This window comes from Schistocerca americana, chromosome 2 (genome assembly GCF_021461395.2).
Source record: "Schistocerca americana isolate TAMUIC-IGC-003095 chromosome 2, iqSchAmer2.1, whole genome shotgun sequence".
In the NCBI taxonomy this organism is placed as follows: domain Eukaryota; kingdom Metazoa; phylum Arthropoda; class Insecta; order Orthoptera; family Acrididae; genus Schistocerca; species Schistocerca americana.
Window position 1 is genome coordinate 391,166,906 of NC_060120.1, and position 19,779 is coordinate 391,186,684.

The 19,779-nt window shown below is 40.6% G+C and overlaps 1 protein-coding gene across 1 annotated transcript in view; it reads left to right on the top strand.

The window, feature by feature from the left end:
- The first annotated feature begins 4,699 nt into the window (after nucleotides 1-4,699).
- Nucleotides 4,700-19,779, top strand: part of LOC124594822 (ER lumen protein-retaining receptor) — a 30,886-nt gene continuing 15,806 nt past the window's right edge. Inside the window, exons 1-4 of the mRNA XM_047133266.1 lie at nucleotides 4,700-4,874; nucleotides 5,189-5,378; nucleotides 8,553-8,622; nucleotides 9,076-9,328. Coding sequence (XP_046989222.1) covers nucleotides 4,784-4,874; nucleotides 5,189-5,378; nucleotides 8,553-8,622; nucleotides 9,076-9,328 — 604 coding nt within the window. The 5' untranslated portion in view covers nucleotides 4,700-4,783. The remainder of the gene's footprint in view (nucleotides 4,875-5,188; nucleotides 5,379-8,552; nucleotides 8,623-9,075; nucleotides 9,329-19,779) is intronic.

Consider the following 19,779-nt stretch of genomic DNA (forward strand, 5'->3'; position numbering starts at 1 on the left):
TCTCTTAGCATCGAAGAACTATGTACGAATCCACACGGTTTCCAGAACTACCTATGTTCGATGACGAGATCCAGAAGTCAACAGACTGCTGTGCTCAGCGTGACTGTTTCATAAAACGTTCATTACAGTTTCGCACTGCCAACTAGTAATTGTGTACATTATGAATGGTGTAATGAATATCCCGCTGGATTAAGACTTCTAAAAACATCACTCAATATCCTTAGTGGAGACGCATTTGTGACATATATAGTTTATCTCTTTAGTCAACGTAGTACAGGGGAACATACTCATTTGTATAATAACTTGTGTAAAAAGTACTGGGATGGCGGGGGATGGCAGCCAGCATTGTTTACCAGCATCGCTTCTATTCGAGACCTCGTGTGAAGTCCCAGATACCATTCCCTGCCCGGCACGCTTTAGTTTTTAATGTTAGACTCACTCTGTAGCAAGCTCTCTGAACATTCGCAGATTAGTTGTACAGCCATTAAGCAGTTCCTTAATGGCACGTGGTATGGAACTGTGTAGCGAAAAGGATTCGGGTGGTTATGATTAAACTACAGCTACTCACTGAGGGCCAGTGAGTGCTGTAATTATCGTGTAGCAGCGAAACTTTGAAAGTGTGCCGATGTGCTAACGCGGAACCGAATTACGATGAAAAAAATAGTTCCAATTTTGGTCACCAGGTGCAAATCTGGCGCTGCGCATTGTATAATGCTATGACATTTGACAATCCACGACGTGAGTAAACAGTATGGCTGTCGAGGAGAGAGGCTGTGCGCTGTTAGTGAAACTGTTTTATGTGAACGGCAGCAATTGCAGCGCTGCACTGAGACAGTATCGCTGGCTGAAAAGTCTGAGGAGAAGCCCGATGTAATTAAGTGGTTTAAATAAGATAATGCAGTTGGAAAACATGGATGAGGTTGATGTGGCACCTGGACGGGGAAGGCGCCCTATTCCAGTGGAAGTTATTGACGAGGTGGTTGTTGCTGTAACTGACCGTGCCAGTGCTCGTGCCGTGTCACAAGAATTGTCCATCCCATGGCCAACAGTACAGAAAGCTTTGTCGTGCATTTTAAACTGGTACACATAGTATCCAGACAGTGCAGCAACTGAAACTTGAACTGGCTCTTCTGTTTCTGGCACGGTTTGAAGTTAATTATATCTGACCATACATTCTGTGAAATGACAAGGCACATTCTACACTACAGGGTGCAGTGAATACACAGAACTGCCGAATTGCGGTGCCGCTAAACAGTGTGATGTGTATGAATAACCGTTGCACTCGCTGTATGTGACTGGTGAGGATTCACAAGCACCTGCATTCCCGGCCCCTTCTGCTTGGAAGAGAATACACCCATAGGGGCTGTCAGGATTTCCGTGACGTCTGCACATTACAGATACCTTGTACAGTATGTGATTTCTTATTTGGACGGGCGAAACTCTGTAGAAAGCACTGTTTTCGTGCAAGATGGGGCAACACGTCAGGTCGCCCGCCCAGTTAAAGGTCTACTTAATGCAACCTTCCACGAACGTGTTATCTTCAGAGGTTTTCCAGATGCATAGTCTCCAAGATCAAGTGATCTGAATCCATGTGACTTCTGGCTCTGGGTATACCTAAAAGTGTTTACTGGGGACATCTTCTGTCTCCACCTGATCTTAAGGCCACCAAAGATGAACATGCTCAGGTTCCACAGAAATTGCTGCGAGCAACTGTTGATCACGTCGTTTTTCGGATACAGCATATCGTCGACGTCTCCAGAGCTCATATTGAAGAAACTGTAAGTGACGGTTAATAATAAAATCAACATTATGCCTTTCTTACTTGTTTGACCTTTCCTGGCCGTTACTAATCCACTACATATGGAAACATTTCTATACGTCTTTCTTGCATTCGCTGTGCCAGATTTGCACCTGGTAGCCAAAATTGGAACTATTTTTTTCCATCGTAAATCGGTTCCACATTAACGCATCAGAATATCTATAAAGCTTCGTTGCCATAGGATAATTACAGCCCACAGTGGACATCTCTAAGTAGCTGCACTTCAATTACAGCCACATGGTAGTACACTGCTCAAAAAAAGTTTGGAATACTTTCGTAAAATGAGGTCTACGATACTAGAGGTCTCATTGACCTAGGCGCTTCATGCATTAGCCAGTTAGAGCCCATACTGGCCGGTGTTCACTACTAGCATGTTTTGTGACCGTTTCCCAGTCGTGTAAACATACCGCTGCCGCAGCGGCACATCTCTAGCAGTCCAGTACCAACAACAGCTTCATTCTGTTTGTGTTCAGCACTGCAGTAACATGCCACGTAGAGGCACACAACACTGACAGAGTCAGGATAGTGACTTCACTGTCAGCAGGCTATACACAGCAAGATGTTGCCGATTTTAAAAGAAAAATATAAACGGCGCGGCGAAAGGGGTAGGGGTGGGAAAAAAGGGGGGGGGGCGAGCAAATGATATGTCGCTTGTGCGAAAAAATGTTCTAGAATCAGCCATATCTGGTGCAAGGAGTGCTAGCTGTCTCAAAACATAAATAAATGTAACGTAATGTACCGGAGTAGACCAAAAGATCCTATATTAAGCATGATGTGCCACAAGATTCAGTTTTGGAACCTTTGTTATTTTTTCTAATGATAATTTACATTTTGTACACGTTCTCACTCCACTTTCTACGCTGGTGATACCACTTTTTTCTGCGTCAGTTCAGACTTTGATACCCTTCAAACTATGACTTAAGTCACCCCATCACAAGTATCAATCTGGTTTGGAGGTAATGAATTTTTGCTCAATGATACTTTTTAAATGACGAAGTAATTGTCTGCGTGGCTAAGTATTCTGTAAAGTTTTAATACACATTTTTCTGGCGATGTTAAATATGGATATTCGTTGGACCAAAAGCCTTTTGACAAAGTCAATATACTTGCCAAATTATCCCTTCAACATTACACTATTTACCCAAATGTTTCATTGTTGTTAACAGGTTAGCAAACTTACGTTAAAAAGTGTAAGCTGCTCTTTTTTTCTTTAGTGGCACCAGGGTAACAGCGCTAACTAAGGGACGGACGTCCACGTCGTAAAATACAGTCGCTGCTATAATGCAAAGAGGATTTACACAAATAAACTGTCCACTATTCGCTTTCAATTCTATTAAAGAAGGACTTCACCCCTGTATCCGTGACTGGAAACAGTCTTTCCCAATAGCGCGCGAAACCTAAGTGAATCTTTGAGGCTGAAGTGACCATAGGCAATAGCGTTCTTCGTTCGAACATTTTCATACACTACGTAACTGATTTTTGTTTTCTATCAATTTAGCAAGTTTTTATGGGAAATATGTCTAACACTCCAAGAGGCGCTAAGCGTCCCAGTTCGGTTCTTATGCAATTCACGGAAAGTTTATTTTCTCCAATCCAGGAGAAATCACAGCCCAATTATGTGGGTTTAATACCCAATAACAGTCTGAGAAAGACTCTACGGCAAGACAGGCGCAATGATGAACCGTAGAGTAGAAAAAAGGCGAAGTCCATTAAGTACCTACACGGACAAAAGCAAGAGAGTTGCAACACAGATTTCGCAGTGTACCAGAGAAGTGATGCGCAGTCAGTTAAGTAGTAATTAACTGAAAGGAAATATTCTTCGTGATTAGTTCCGAGAATGGGAATCAATTTTTCGTACCACTTTCTTATTTTTAGGCAACTCATAAAACAGAAATTAGCAATTACTTAAGTGTCACGCGTAATTCTCAATATATTTATGAGAACCATTTCCTAAACAAAATACGAACCAGTTATAAAGGCACACTAATCTAAAATTCGTGAATAGACTTATTAACCGTTTCATCGGTCAGCTGTCTCGCGAATAATCAAAAATAATGCGCAGCTGTGAATGTCCAGAATATTTAAACAAAATCCTACAACTCATGTCAATTTGATGCGTGAAGGAAACTAATTTTTCTACAGACCTAACATAGTAAAAGGATGTTTCCGTTCGTCCCCGCGGAACTGGTGGCAAGACTCTTAAACACGCGCACAGATGAAATTCGACAACAAAATGAACTGACAACAAGCAAAAAAAGCACACTACAAGCAGAAATATGTAAGGGTGTATGTAGAGAACAAAGCGACTAAAAATTCCTACTAAAACACGATACGGCAATTCAGATACAACTACGGCATTACTTTACCGTAAACGTCACTCCCAGACAAAGTTCCCAGCACGGAGGAAACCGCATGAACTGTTGTTGAACGTTTGCTAAAACTATTAAGTCCACGAAATCGTCTGGACGGACGCGCTTATAATGCGACCAACCACCTCAGCCCAAGTATCGCAACTGTGTGCTACTGGTCCCTCGCACGTTCATGTTTTGTTGACGTATGAGTTCCCGCGATCTGTCTGCGCAAGCTTGTTGTCGTAGACATCAAAGCACTTCCACGGAAAGACGTACCACGATTAGATATCCTTTGAATACAGCATGGTCTGTGTGGAGAAACCTAGATAGATATTATTTTTTCACTGTCATTTCACGATAAATTATTTCCTGCTTTATTTCTGTATCGAACAGGTTCTAATATTTGGTTTAAAACATTTTTTTCTACAATATCAAGAGTTTTAGCTCGTGTCACCCATCATTCGTTTAGCATGTTGCCAACCTAATAACCATGTACACAATGCTATCATATAAACAACGTAGTAAAGAAGGCTACGAGTTTCCACGGTGGTGCCATCTGCGGCTAAGCCACGTCATATTTTGAGTCTCAAACTCTTCAGTTTATTTTACCAAAATGAATATATTTCGACTGGTGGGAGATTTATCGCATCTATTAGCAATAATAATCTTACTGCTGAAAATATGGAAGACTCGTTCTTGTGCAGGTATGTTTTGTAACGTGTATCATACAGACATTGTTAGTTGGCTGGTAGCCGGTTCGTCTACCGATAACCACCATAATAATGCAAATTAGAACGATAAATTTTGAAACTTTCTGCATCGAACTTCTAAATTACTTCTCTATTGTTATAATAAGCCATTGGATGTTACTACACGTGCTTTTGTGTGCATTATGTGTGAGGTCAGAGTAACTGTCACACAATGGGATATTGACTAGTGTACACGTTAGATTTTTCGCATGCCAATAAAGACTCTTAATGTGCATAACGTTGTAATCGAAAACATGAATATGTTTCAGGGATCTCTGGAAAATCCCAAATACTCTTCGCGTTGGTGTACACAACGCGATACCTGGATCTCCTGACGTCTTATATATCAGCATACAACACTGCCATGAAGATATTTTTCATCGCTGCTTCCTACGCAACAGTGTACTTGATGTATGTCAAATTCAAGGCAACATATGACCACAATCACGACACTTTTCGGTGAGTTTGTTTGTATCCTGCAAGTGGATACTGTGCCTGTTATTTTCAACAGTAGACCTTTGTTTTGTGATCTGGCTAACTGCATAGCTTTTGCAATTGATATTCATTTATATTGTATTTATGTCTGGAAAATATTTCCTTTTGGATCATGTGAGGTCAAGTTTTTACACTTTCAATCTGGCATTAATCTTGGCAAGTGATCTGTGGCAGTCTATGTCTTTCATACAGCATTAAATATAAATACACTAAAAGTAACCTCCAAGTAAAGCCTGTAATATATGTGGAAATTCAGTTGCAGCTTTATACAGAAATTCTTTCCCACCCTGAAACAGCATTGTATCTGTTGTACAGATTCCATGTTTGTATAGGAAGCCCTAATTTTCCCGCTGGTGAGTGATATCTTGAAGTTTGAACCCAGTACTTTGATTTGTTAAAACACTCATATTTGTGTTATTTCGTAGTCACCTTAGTAGATACTTTGTGCTGGCAAATAATTACTTTTTTGATAGAGATGCTGTTCAACGTTGATGGCTTGTATCACGTTCTAGACTCTTTCTGGGTCAGTTGAATCAACTGATACCAGAAATCAACTTCGTCCCATAATATGATGATATGTGATAGTGCATGATGTCATATATGTGTGAACAGAACACTGATGATATTTCTTTTGTGTCTGTATTAGTTTTTGGAATGTAAATGGGGGTGGCATATTGATCTTGTAGCATTGCCAGAGATCTATGTTTGATTGGAACATGACAGTTCGGGTGTGAATTGACAAAGCAGTAATGAACGTTTCAGTTAATCCCAACTTCTGATACCAACTGCTTGTTTAGTGTCTGATAGTCTCCTCCCACTCCCCTCTCCCTCTCGATATCTTAGTTGCGGCGATAAACTTTAATGTAGCATAGCCAAAGGCCTAGGTCCGATTGTTAGGTGACATTGTGGTTGTGAGATGAATTAAGAAAATTTGTGTTACATATAATACAAATTGTGGTTGTGAGATGAATTAAGAAAATTTGTGTTACATATAATACAAATATCTAACACAAAGAAAAAGGCAAGGGAGAGATTATATAACTCCTACCTAATTCTGTATTGTATATTGTTTCCTCCATGGATATGTAATTTACAGGCATCTAAAGCATGACTTCACTGCAGTAACATGGGCAAATATAAATCAGTCTAAATTTTGGATGCTGAAACATCACGAAACTGTTCTGATATGTCTGTATTAAGTAAGTTTATAAATGGCACTTAAGTAATGTAGACATACTATTTTCCCCAAATCACACTTGCTCGCTAAATGGAATAAGATTTTTATTTCCAGCTGTTTAAAGTTAAATACCGTAAATCAACTGTTTAAGCTAATCTGAAATTGGGTGATGTCAGTTGCCACATCACCTAAACTGTATATTCTCACTGCTCATATATTTTTCAATCCATTGTACATTGCTGATCGTCTGCTTTCAAACTTGGATAAGCAAGACTGTACTAAATCATGGTTCATATAGTTGTAAAGTTGTTTGTGGTCGGATGTATAGTTAATTGTTTTATTTATTTATTTGTTCAGTCAAGCGAATGGCTGAAAACTTGCCATGACGCAGTGTCTTCTGCAAATCAGTACATATATTCATTTTTCACATTTTGTCACCCGTAAATGTAAAATGGCATTCTTAATAGACCAGTTAACTAGTCACTCAGTAAATGTCAAAACAACTCATGCTATATGAGGATATTTTTCTCGTTGCCTCCCTTCTGTTTTTTTTCTTCTCTCCAAAGTGGTAGATACAAGTAATCCAGAATGAGATTTTCACTCTGCAGCGGAGTGTGCGCTGATATGAAACTTCCTGGCAGATTAAAACTGTGTGCCCGACCGAGACTCGAACTCAGGACCTTTGCCTTTCGCGGGCAAGTGCTCTACCATCTGAGCTACCGCAGCACGACTCACGCCCGGTCCTCACAGCTTTACTTCTGCTTCTGTAAAGTTCGGAAGGTAGGAGACGAGATACTGGCAGAAGTAAAGCTGTGAGGACCGGGCGTGAGTCGTGCTTCGGTAGCTCAGATGGTAGAGCACTTGCCCGCAAAAGCAAAGGTCCCGAGTTCGAGTCTCGGTCAGGCACACAGTTTTCATCTGCCAGGAAGTTTCAGATACAAGTAATGTCAATTTTGATGCAGTTTCTGGATATGACCATTGCCGATGCTTGCACAAATATGGGAAGTTGCTGAAAATGCAAAGTGCACATAATCAATACAGTGATAAGATCAGTACTAATGTTCAAAACATGATTAATTTCCTACAGCTGACTTTGTTCTCATTGTTTTATATTTTTAATATTGCACCTTGAATAACATGTGGAAAGGAAAAGATTCTTGATAATACATTCTTCCAGAGATGACTGCTTCAGTATCTCCAATGGACTGAGCGTCAATGCTGTCACGACCAGTATCACAGCTGTATAATAAGGAAGATGGCAGCAACCAAGAAACAGTCGGTTACTTCGTGACAATGGCCGAGGAGATGTGACCAAGAGCTCATGATGTATAACTGCTTGAAATGGCTGCAAACCCAAGAAAATTTCCCTTAGTCACGTTGTCGTGAGACCTTGCTTTCATACATTACACCTAGATGATAAATTGATGTGACTGAGGCAGGCACCATACCATTAATACTTTATTTCAACATTGCAGAAATGTTTGTTCTACCCATCCTCATTAACACACGTTCGGAATCCACTCTCAGGTATACATTTCTGGGATGGTTTAGTGCCATGTTGGTCTTTTTTAGCACGAAAATATATTTTTATTATACTGTTTCATTACTTGATTTGAATTTTCCTCATTTTTGAAATATTTTCTTGGAAGTTAACTTCAGTTCACTCATTATTTTGAACAGCTGCAGTGTGGATGACCATTCATCTTCTAGAGGGAACGTTAAACAGTAGAACTGCGTATAAATAAGGGTACTTGCACGCATTCTTCCGAAACTCCACCAGGAGAATAGTATGCATTCCCACTCCCTCCCCATCCCCTTCCATCTTTCATTTGTGTGTTTTGGGGTGGGGAGGGATCCATTATGAGAAGTGGGTGTCTTTGTTCGTACTATTGTTTGTATTCTTCACATGGTATTCCATGACTGCATTGCTGTTGTCACTCATTATCTTTTCATTTTTACAGAATTGAATTTCTGCTAATTCCGGCTGTAGCACTGGCACTCCTGATCAACCATGAATTTACAGTGTTGGAGGTAAGAATTAGCATTCAGCTATTAACCCCATAGTTACAACTATGCAAACAAATATTGCATTTCAGATTAATGAAATTAGAAATCAATAAATCAGTAAGTTGGGATAATGTAGATCTGCGAGAAATAACTCAAAGAGCTCCAGTACGACTTGCAGATAACTACTCAGCTGAAATTTATTTATTCACTAAATTGTGTGTATATAATCCCTACATTTGGAGACTATTGTAATTGTGCTGTCCTACAGACTTATGTCGACACTTTGTTTCGAACAAATAGATGTTATGTTTACAATCAAGTTTGTGGAGAATCCATTAGCAGGCAAAGGAAAATTTTATAGATCATATGCAGCCTGTGAATGTGTCACTCATATTGTTACATTTATTTCATCTTTTATGACAGAGTTCAAATTTTCCCTTACATGCAGCAGTGTGCAATTGTTTTGTGCCATTACAGGTACTGTGGACTTTTAGCATCTACCTTGAATCAGTGGCAATCCTACCTCAACTGTTTCTGGTCTCAAAGACTGGTGAGGCAGAAAGCATAACATCACATTACCTGTTTGCTCTGGGAGCTTACAGAGCACTTTACCTACTGAACTGGATATACCGTTACTACACCGAAGAACATTACGATCTCATTGCCATTGTAGCTGGTATTGTCCAGACAGTACTATATTGTGACTTTTTCTACCTGTATATTACCAAAGGTAAGTGATAACTAAACAAAATATTATATATAGAGAGTATTTAAGTCTTTCTCAAGTTAAATTTCCTGTTATATTCCTTTACGGTGACCATTACTCATAATAATTTAGATCATTGAACAACACTCATGTGAGATTGACCGTCTTTGATGGGTCCTTTTTGTAAGTAAATTTCAGATACTTAGGTAAAATGTAGTTTACTTGCTTAAAGAATATGTTGTGTTTTTTACAGAAATAAATTTAAGAAAGAAAACTTTTGAAATTCATACATTATGCACTTTGTGTACAGTCTGGACTGGGAGGAAATCCTTTAAGTGACTTAGATTGCCCTGCAACATTGAGGATATGTAAATTTATATAACTCATGTTGGAGCAATCCTTGATTCAAGCTCTGGAATGTGGAAATACAGAAGCGTCCGATCTTACCCGTCGGCTTTGACCCATGACGTCACAAATATGGCGGAAACGACCATAAACGACAATTCCAATATGGCGGATATAAAAACATCGCATACGTATCGTAAACACTGAAATACACAGGTTTCACAAAAAGCCTAATGACTCTAACGGGACAAGTGTGGGAAATTGGGGGTTTTTGGGTGGGGAGAAACTAAATATACACAAATGTAGCCACCGACCGCCATACAAAACCACGCAAAACGACGAAAAAAATCAACATCACGAAACTGACCAAATACCAAAAAACACATTCTTATCCAGAATCAGACACTTCCCTTGACCTACATAGATCTACAGTAACTCCCGATCCCATAAATTAGGATCGAACACTTCCCTTGACCTATATAGCTCAACAGCAACTCCCGATCCCATCTCCAATTACAAAAATCGACATACTCCACCAAACATTGAGATTAACACTTCCCTCCAGCTATATAGCTCAACACCAGTTACCAATCCCATATCGACCACTACCCATGACCTATGATCTCAAACACATCTTCCAATACAAATACCAATACCAACCTTCACACCCACAAATCTCAATGAAACACTTCCCTATACCCAATACACAACACATACACCAAAAACAAAAACAAAAATGGAACTTACCACAAAAAAGTTCCAGCCCCACAACCTAGATTGGCCACCACAATCACACACAAATGCACACACACACGCACACGCACACACACACACACACACACACACACACACACACACACACACACACACACCAACGAAAAAATACTAAACTAAAATAAAAACCCAACCCACCCAAACGTAAACCCCCTCCCCCACAACCCCAAAATAAAAAATAAAAAACCCACAAACATAAACCAAATACAACATAAAAAACATCTCAATCACACACTACAACTCAACAAAAACTTCAACAAAATAGATCCTCCACAACAAAAAGAAAACACACACACTCCCCCTCCCCCCCCCCCCCACCTTAACAAACACTATACAACAAAATAAACCACCCACCCCACCCTGAACCACAGCCACCCACCCACCTACCCAGCCCACCCTAACTAACCACTTTCGGCCTATACATTTTACCCACAACCCTTAAAAAAACCCGAACAATGCAATAGCCCTCTGGGACACTCTTCCGCCAACAGTACTCATCTAAATGAGACTGAAGGTTGGAAGAGCGCCTCTTCACCCTCCCAAGAACTGACTTAACCGCCCCCCACATCCCCTCAATTGTGTTAGTGCAAGCCCCTGTATCATAATTCTTAAACTCTAAACTGTGGTTCACTACTAAATGATTAAATCCCCTCTCACCCAACCCCCTATAAGAAGAAAAAGCATCGGAAACTACTGTGGACCCCCGGCTCTACATACTCCTCAATTAACCCCACTAGTTCAGCCTTCGACCTCCCCTCCACAACCCTAAAAACACATTCGGAACCCCCACCCCCCGGAACAACAGCCCCCCACACCCAAAGACCAGCCACAGACTTCCCCCTCCCATACTTCCTTATCCCAAACTGCGACTCGTCCACCTCCACAACCACCCCATGCCCCCCCAACTTACCCCTGTACTTAATAAATTCCGAACACACTTCACGACAAAAGGAATACCAGTCTAAAACAGTCCTCTCACTCACACCAGTCTCAAACGCGCAAAAACTCTGTGGGGATCTATAACAAAAATAATACGTAACAAGCACAATCTCACGCATGCCCAGTCTAGACTTCTCGAACCAGGTACCGCGCCTTATGGAACGCCATACGCCATCTTTCCTGCAGCACCACATGTACCCGTCCCTGGTCCGAGAGGCCGGAACTTTAACCAATTTCATCGCCTCACGGCAAAGAGAGCACTTTACAACTTCGGCAATTAATCCGAATAGCTGTAGAAACTTGATCAGTTCTAACGGTGTCTCGCCCATCATCGCCCTCAACCGAACACTATTCATGCGGTCTTTCATATCCATTCCTGAACAAAAAACCACAACCGAATACACTCAATAACAAACTCACCCAACATACAGCAATTACCATTACATTAACCATCACACAAAACCGTTAACTCACTAATACAAATTCCGCTTCAAAACCACGAACACAGCACTCACCACTGAGCAACAGCAAACTGACCCCAACAAACCAAACAAACGTAAACCATGAACACACCACCAGAGGGCACGACAAACACCCCCACGACATCTACAAACACGCCACAATCACAAACCAAACTCCGCGCTGTAATGACGTCACACACCACAACACGCTTACGTCACGGGTCAAAGCCGACGAGTAAGATCGGAGGTTTCTGTTGACCCTGGAATGTTTACAGCATCTTCTTTGGTGAAAGAATTTTGGAATACCATGTTCAGTAATTCCGCATCAGAGGAATTACCATCAGGAACTTTACCATTGCATTCCCATAGTATCTAGTTGCTGGTAAACTTTACATAAGACCAGAACCTCTTTGGATTTTCTGCCAGGTTTTGAGACAAAGTTTTGTTGTGGATACTATTAGAGGTATCCCACATTGAAGTATACAACAGATTTCAGGCATCTGTAAACCTCATAATTTTGCATTCCTTTAAATCTGGAATATTTCTTCTGTTGTTTCTTTAGCAATATTCTCACCTGTTTTGTGTACCATTGTACTTCTTTTCAATCTCATATTCATTTACTAGGTAAGGAGAGTTTCCCTCTCAATGGGAGGAAGGTATTACTGTTGTCCTGAAACCAGGGAAGGACCCACATATTTTAACTAACTAATGACCAACATCTCCATGAAATGGGCTGTGTAACCTATTTAAATAAATGGTCAATCACCATCTTTGTTGGTGCCTTGAAGCCGGAGGTCGTATATCGTGATTCCAAAGTTGCTTTCGGGCTTTCTGATCCAGTACAGATCACCTGGTTCATCTGGAATCTGCAGTGTTCAGTGCTTTCTCTCATCACCAACATCTGATTGCTGTGACTGTCTGGTGACATCTCATCCTATCTACATTTCATGAGTGGCATTTCTGGGGCAGTTTAATTTCCTATCTCTGACTTTTTCGGGTCCAGGTAGGTTTTTTTCTCTGCAACCAATATATACAGGAAACTGAAGTACCTCAGGGATTGGTTCCGAGTGTAATGCTGTTTGCTATCACCATCAATGGCACTGCAAATGCAGTAGGCCCCGCAGTCTCTCCATCACTTTATGTGGATGATCTTTGCCTGTACTATGCCTTTGCATCACTGCACTCCACTGAGCACCAGCTTCAGCGGGTTGTGTGGAGAGTGCATGATTGGGCTTCAAGTCACAGCTATCAATTTTCTCCTGCAAAATCACGAGTTGTGCATTTTTTCTGACTCGAGACTATGCATGTGCACCCAGAAATTTATGTTGGTGACCATTTACTTGAAGTCATTTAAACTTTTCAATTCATAGGTATTTTATTTGACAACAAGGTAACTTGGATTCCATATGTCTGCCAGTTCAAGGCAACTTGCATGAAGAAGCTAAATGCTCTGTGTTCTTAGTAACTCGTCATGGGGAGCGAACTGCATTGTTCTTCAGAGATTTTACAGAGTGCTGATTTTATCCCGCTTGGACTATGAATGTGTTGCCTACAGGTTGGCAGCACCATCCGTACTGTGCTTGCCAGACCCTGTTCACAACACTGTTGTGAGAGTGGCAGTAGGGGCCTTCCGTACAAGCCCTTGTGACAGCCTCTTGGCAGAAGTCGGTGTCTCACTGCTGCAGTTTAGATGACAGCAGCTTCTGGCTAATTACACAGTCATTATCTGTCAGATGCCTACTCTCTCAGGTCACCCAACTGTGTTCGACAATTGACTGCGCACTACCCAAAACTGGGTAGACCAGCTGGGATTTGATTCAGTACTCTAGTGAAGGACCTCCAGCAGCCTCCTTTAGTCTGTGTTCCAAGGGCTTCCTCCCACGGTCTGTACCCTGTCTTGTGATATGGATGGGCCTCTTTTGTGGCCCCAAGAAGGTTGCTTATTCTACCCTTGTCGGACACCTGTTTTGTTTGATCCTCCATGTTTATTCTAATTCAGTATACATCTACACAGACAGACTGGAAGTCAATGACAGGGTTGTTTACCGTTTTGCACAGGCCAGGGTACACGCAAAGCACTCTCTGTTAAGTGCCTGCAGTGTATACACTGCAGAGTTCCCTGCCATATATCAGGCTAATCGGGACGTCAAATCCCTTGCCATGACAAACTGTCTGATTTTTGTCTCTCCATAAGTTGCTTATAAGGCATACCCCTGTGCTATCCCAAAAATCTTTTGCTCACCAACAGCCAGAACCTACTGGTTGACCTTTACAGCTCTGGAAAGACAGTGATATTCATCTGAACACTGAATCACATAGGCATTCCAGAAAATGATCTTGCCAGCCATCTAGCTAAAGACACAACTACACGGGATCAACTTGACGTCGGAATACTGTGCCCAGACTTACAATTACAACTTTGACATAATATTTTGAGGCTCTGGGAATAGGAGTGGCAGGCTACTATTACCCAAACAAGTCAAAAGTCATTAAGGGATCCACTAAAGTGTGGCATATATACTTCCAGGCCTCTCGGAAAGATGCCAGTGTGTTATGCCGATTACGCATTGTCCACACAAGACTCGCCCATGACTTCCTTCTGCGTCGGGAGGATCCTCCTCACTGCAGCTGTGGTCATCTGCTGATGATAGCACTTATTCTTGTTCAGTGTGCTCTGCTCTCTGATCTGTGGCACACTCTCTGCTTGTGTACCCCACTACCTGAGATGCTTGTGAATGACGACAGCCACTGCAAAAGTGTTGAAATTCCTGAGGGAAAGTGGATTTTATGCAAATCTAAAATGCTACCCCATTTTCAGTGTGTGTCTTATGCATCATCAGAATTATTTCATCTCGTCTTCAACACAGACATCCAGTACTCTCTAACAAATAAAATCTCCGAACTGGCTTGGAATCGAATTCGGGATCCCACGACTTAGATGCTAACCACTAGACCACGAGCTGCAGACTAGTCAGGTCGTGGCGCACACCTGCAATCGAGGGTGCTCTGAGATCGAGATGTGGGAGAGGTCTGTAGACTAATTGCAGATTCTGTCGTTCGTGAACTCGCGAACATGCGCGCTACCTTCATCATGGTGTGAAGTTACTGAAACGGCAGTGCGAAAAATTTCGGCCGAGTGGCGCTCTCGGAGTTACGAGAAGCTGAACTAAAAAAATCCTCAGCAAACCGAAACAACGAATATAAGATTCCGGGTAAACCACAGCAGTTAACAAATCACCTGCAGTGTTCCCATTTCAAACAGTGTGAAACAGGACGCCCTCTAAAACCACTTAAACAGAGCATACATCTATATTTTGTTTGTACCTTCACAATGGTCCACATAACACTTCTTAACGGATGGCCTCCCTCTCAGACATCTCGTCTCCAGCAGAGGCAACTGACGCCCCACTCATTAAAATAGTAACATGTGACTGCAGGTTATCTCAATTTTCTTTTACCTATTATGTTAAAACTCTGTGACTTCCTTATATAGTTAGAGAAGGCCACTCCCCATTTCTTTTTTCACTTTTTTACCTGTTTCTCTTATGAAATGGAAGGACTAATGACCCAGTAATTTAGTCCCTTTAAACACACAATAATCATCATCATCATCATTAATTTACTCTGTATAAAACTTAATGCTGTCAACACTATTTCTTTCAACTTGAGCCATATTTGGTGGACACTAACAAGGTGTGGGTGGACTGGAGACACTTGAAGGTGTCAAGCTAAATTTTTATCTGCTTTTTTAAATAGATGCCGTTTTCATTGCTTTTGGTGTATTTGGATGTTACAGTGTGCAATCGCATGACTGTGACTTTGCATGATACTGTTTGCTCAGGATTTTTTGGCACATAAGATGTACATATTATCATAACTACTTACACTTAGTGGGCTCCAAACTAATTGCTCAAAGTAATTTTTGTAGAAAGTGTCTTGTAGAGTTTCATATGATGATTTATGCATGCCATGATTTTAAACATGTATTTTTGGCAGTATATCAAAGGCAGATTGAAGTCCCTGTCAACTAAAATAGTATGTACTTATTTGAAATGAATCTCAAATTTTCCAAGAACCTTTCAATAGTTTTAACATCTAAGATGAGGGTCAGTAAAAAGAAAAAGTTATTAATTCATTGTGGTAGCCGAGTATAGCTTCTACCCATATTAACTTACAGCAGCTATCAACTTCAGTTTGTCTATAACATAAACTACTTCCAACAGCTGTGAACACACCACCACCATTTGAGTTTATCCTTTTTGTACACCATTAGGTTCCTGATGAAAACTTGGCTGAATTTCTCTCTAACTTACAGTACCTATAATGCTTTCTAGGAGCACGTAGAGCTCTGGTCCTTTCCCGGAACAGCTATGACAATCCACTGGAATAATACTGTTCTGTTTTGTTTTTTCTCCAATACTCTCTCCTTATGTTCGACCGGCTCCGTGTGAGACTGTTTCTGACCATGTAAAGCACATTTTGACAGCATTTGAACCAGTCATAAATAGGATTTCTGCCCATAGCTTTTGTTTCACACTCTATTTTTTTGTATATTGTAGCAGCATTTGAATCACGTGCATTTGCACCAGTACACTGTGAGAAAGTCTTCAGTCCTATTTTATTTGAGTGACCGCAGCTCACAAATCCACTTCACCGTAATGGAGTGATTCCCAACCTGGGGATAATTACCACCAGTAGGGAACGGAGATGGAATTTGTTTGGATAATAAAAATAAAAGGGCTCAATTATGTTTTGGTCAGGTCACAAAACAAAATTAGTTTTCAAATATTGTTAGTGTTATGTCTACTACATAAGATTTACAATACTGATTACGTGAGTTTCCAGTAATTACATTTTCTTTTCAAATACTAACAGTAATGTGTAAAACAATGTCAGGGATGTTACAGCTTGTGAAAGAAATGTATGAACATCCTCTTCCTCACACATTTCACTCACTACGCACATTCTTTGTACCATGCATCTATGTCAGTAAAATCAAGACATACTTCTTATATATCATAAATATATCCATAAATGCATTCTTCAAGTTATAGGTAGCTCCTACAGTGGACCAAAAATTGCTTCATCGCATATTTCACAACAGATAAATGAACTAATTGATAGCACAGCACACCAGTAACTATGTAAAGGCCACTGTGCTTCTGTTGGGCTTAGCTATTGTTATTATTATTATTATTATTATTATTTATTATTGGCAGTGGTCAGTTACAACTTATTGGCAGCATGACGTCTCTTAATTTCTTCCTGTTCTGAAGTAAGTAGTAATAAAGTGTCATACAAACAGTGAGCGTAGTGCACACATAATAACTTGGTTGCTTTTAAGTGGGAGTGTGCAATGTGGATGAGGTTTCACTAGAGAAAGGAATGGTGCAGCGGAAGCATGTTTAGTAACGGGTGTCCGGTCCCAAAGTAGATACTTAACTCTCTTTTTCTGAGAAGGAGCTGTAGGTAACACTCTTGATGACTCAGAATTGTTTCATCATTCTATAAGAAAATGTTCCAATTGTGTCACTGACTCAGTAGTTCATTGTTCAATAAAACACCTACAAAAGCTAAATAATGATTTATCTTTTGTTGTTTTTAAAATGGTGTTCAAAGAGGGAACTTTTTCATTCTAAAGTTTAGTAAGGCACATCTGTTGGTGTGATCACACTTAGGGGTAATTGTCTCAGAAAGATTGGAAACCATTACCCTAATGTGTTGAACAGTATGCAGTGTTCCTTCATTGCTTTTTACACATGCCAAACAATGTGTTTTCACTTGTAATTGCCTTGAAAGTTTTTCTATTGAGTGAACTACTTAGACACATTTGTTTTTGTATATCTGCAGGGTCCTCCAGAATTATTTGGTCAAAATTAAATGAGAGCTGGAGAGAACCAAAGTGTACAGTGATTGCTGTAACAAATGGGTCCACTCAGCATACGCATCGAGAATGTTTCCGAATCAGTTAACAGCTGAATCAGAAAACATCCAAACCTGTGTACCTGACAGTTGTGATACTTGATCTTTCAGTGATGTTGCGCACAAACCTCCAGTCACAACTCTTTCCTTGGGAGAAGTTAATATACCTGTGGTTGAGAAACATTTGTCCACAAAATATAATCCCAGTTGGGTGCAGGCATTGACAGTATATGATTGTCAAGTTTGAGTTCTTTTCACGTGTATTGTTCATGTTTGAAAACACATTAATATGGAAGATCCCATTTAACAGTTGTTCATGTTGATGGGCCACTTGATGAGTACACCAGTTGTCCCTTGTATCTTCCTTTTAGGAGTAATTGACTACCTAGCTAGTGCACACGCCTCTTCAAACCATGAATATTTGTCACATAAATTTTTATGTTTCGCTGCTGTGGATTTATCATGTCAGATTTATATGTGGCACTCACGCTCTTTTAGCTGTTTCTTGACCGGTCAACCTGTCCCACCAATGTAAACTTACATTCTTAGAAGTGACATAATAAACTCAAGGTGTGTGCAATATATTGGTAGCACATCTGGTGGTCACAACAGGTTTATTATTTGTTTCTCTGATAGATAAATGTAATGCTCATTTGATGAAAAAAATTTCTCCGTATGCTTGGTGACTTCCTGCACATGTGGTAGTTCCACCTCTTCATCTCTGACTTTCGTGTTCTTAGTAGAGATGATTTTAGTGATCAGTCCAATTAGTGATCAATAAGCTCTGGTGATAGAACACAAGTGTACCATCTGGTGAGCTGTAAAATTGCACATCATGAAATGGCAACACAGACTTCTTTTCTATTTCTGAAGGAATTCATAGAGCACAATTTTCTCACGGAGGCCATATGACAAAGGTATTGTCAAAATAGCAGTGGTGCAGAATTAAAGTGTCAGTTCCTTGAAGGCTGCCATAAAGGGGTCTACTATTAGTGATCAGTGGTGAAACTCATTGCTAGGTAATCCATTTGCACGTTGTGACCGTCAAGTAGCATCGCTTGAGCTTACATTATGTCTGGAGCTATTTGTGCATTTAAACTGTTCACTGTCTCTTCCAGTGGTACATATGTGAAGAGCAACATTGTCAGAATCAACCATGTGCACTGTGGGCAAGGTGGAGTGTTCGTTTAGAAATGTGCAGAAACGGCCTGACTCCAGTGAATATGATGACATATTTGTCCATGATGCTATTTCCCTGTTTATCTCAACCATCCAAAATAATTTGTGTCCAAAAGTAAAATAAAAGAATGTTTCGAGCAACGTGATTGCCTTTCTTGAACTCTGTTCTTTATGAAGATATGATCAGTAGTACATCTTTTTTGAATAGCACTGTATATTTTGTTATTTGATAATCCAACTCCTCTCCTCAAGACCAGTCCAAAACAAACTTCCTGGCAGATTAAAACTGTGTGCCCGACTGAGACTCGAACTCGGGACCTTTGCCTTTCGCGGGCAAGTGCTCTACCAACTGAGCTACCGAAGCACGACTCACGCCTGGTACTCACAGCTTTACTTCTGCCAGTACCTCGTCTCCTACCTTCCAAACTTTACAGAAGCTCTCCTGCGACGCGTGAGTCGTGCTTCGGTAGCTCAGTTGGTAGAGCACTTGCCCGCGAAAGGCAAAGGTCCCGTGTTCGAGTCTTGGTCGGGCACACAGTTTTAATCTGCCAGGAAGTTTCATATCAGCGCACACTCTGCTGCAGAGTGAAAATCTCATTCCAGTCCAAAACACATCATAGTGTACTATTCACATAGAAATGACATTAAGAGAAATGTAACACAAAATTTTGCTTGTCATCCTGTTTTAGCACATCATCATACGACCTGGCCAAAAATGTGACCAAAAATGCTATGACACTTGATGGAAAATATTCCATCATATTCAGTACACTTCATCAGACTTGTAGAACACGAGTCCATCTTGCCAATGGAATCGCCCATTTGACATAAAGTTGCTATTCATAAATGTAGTAT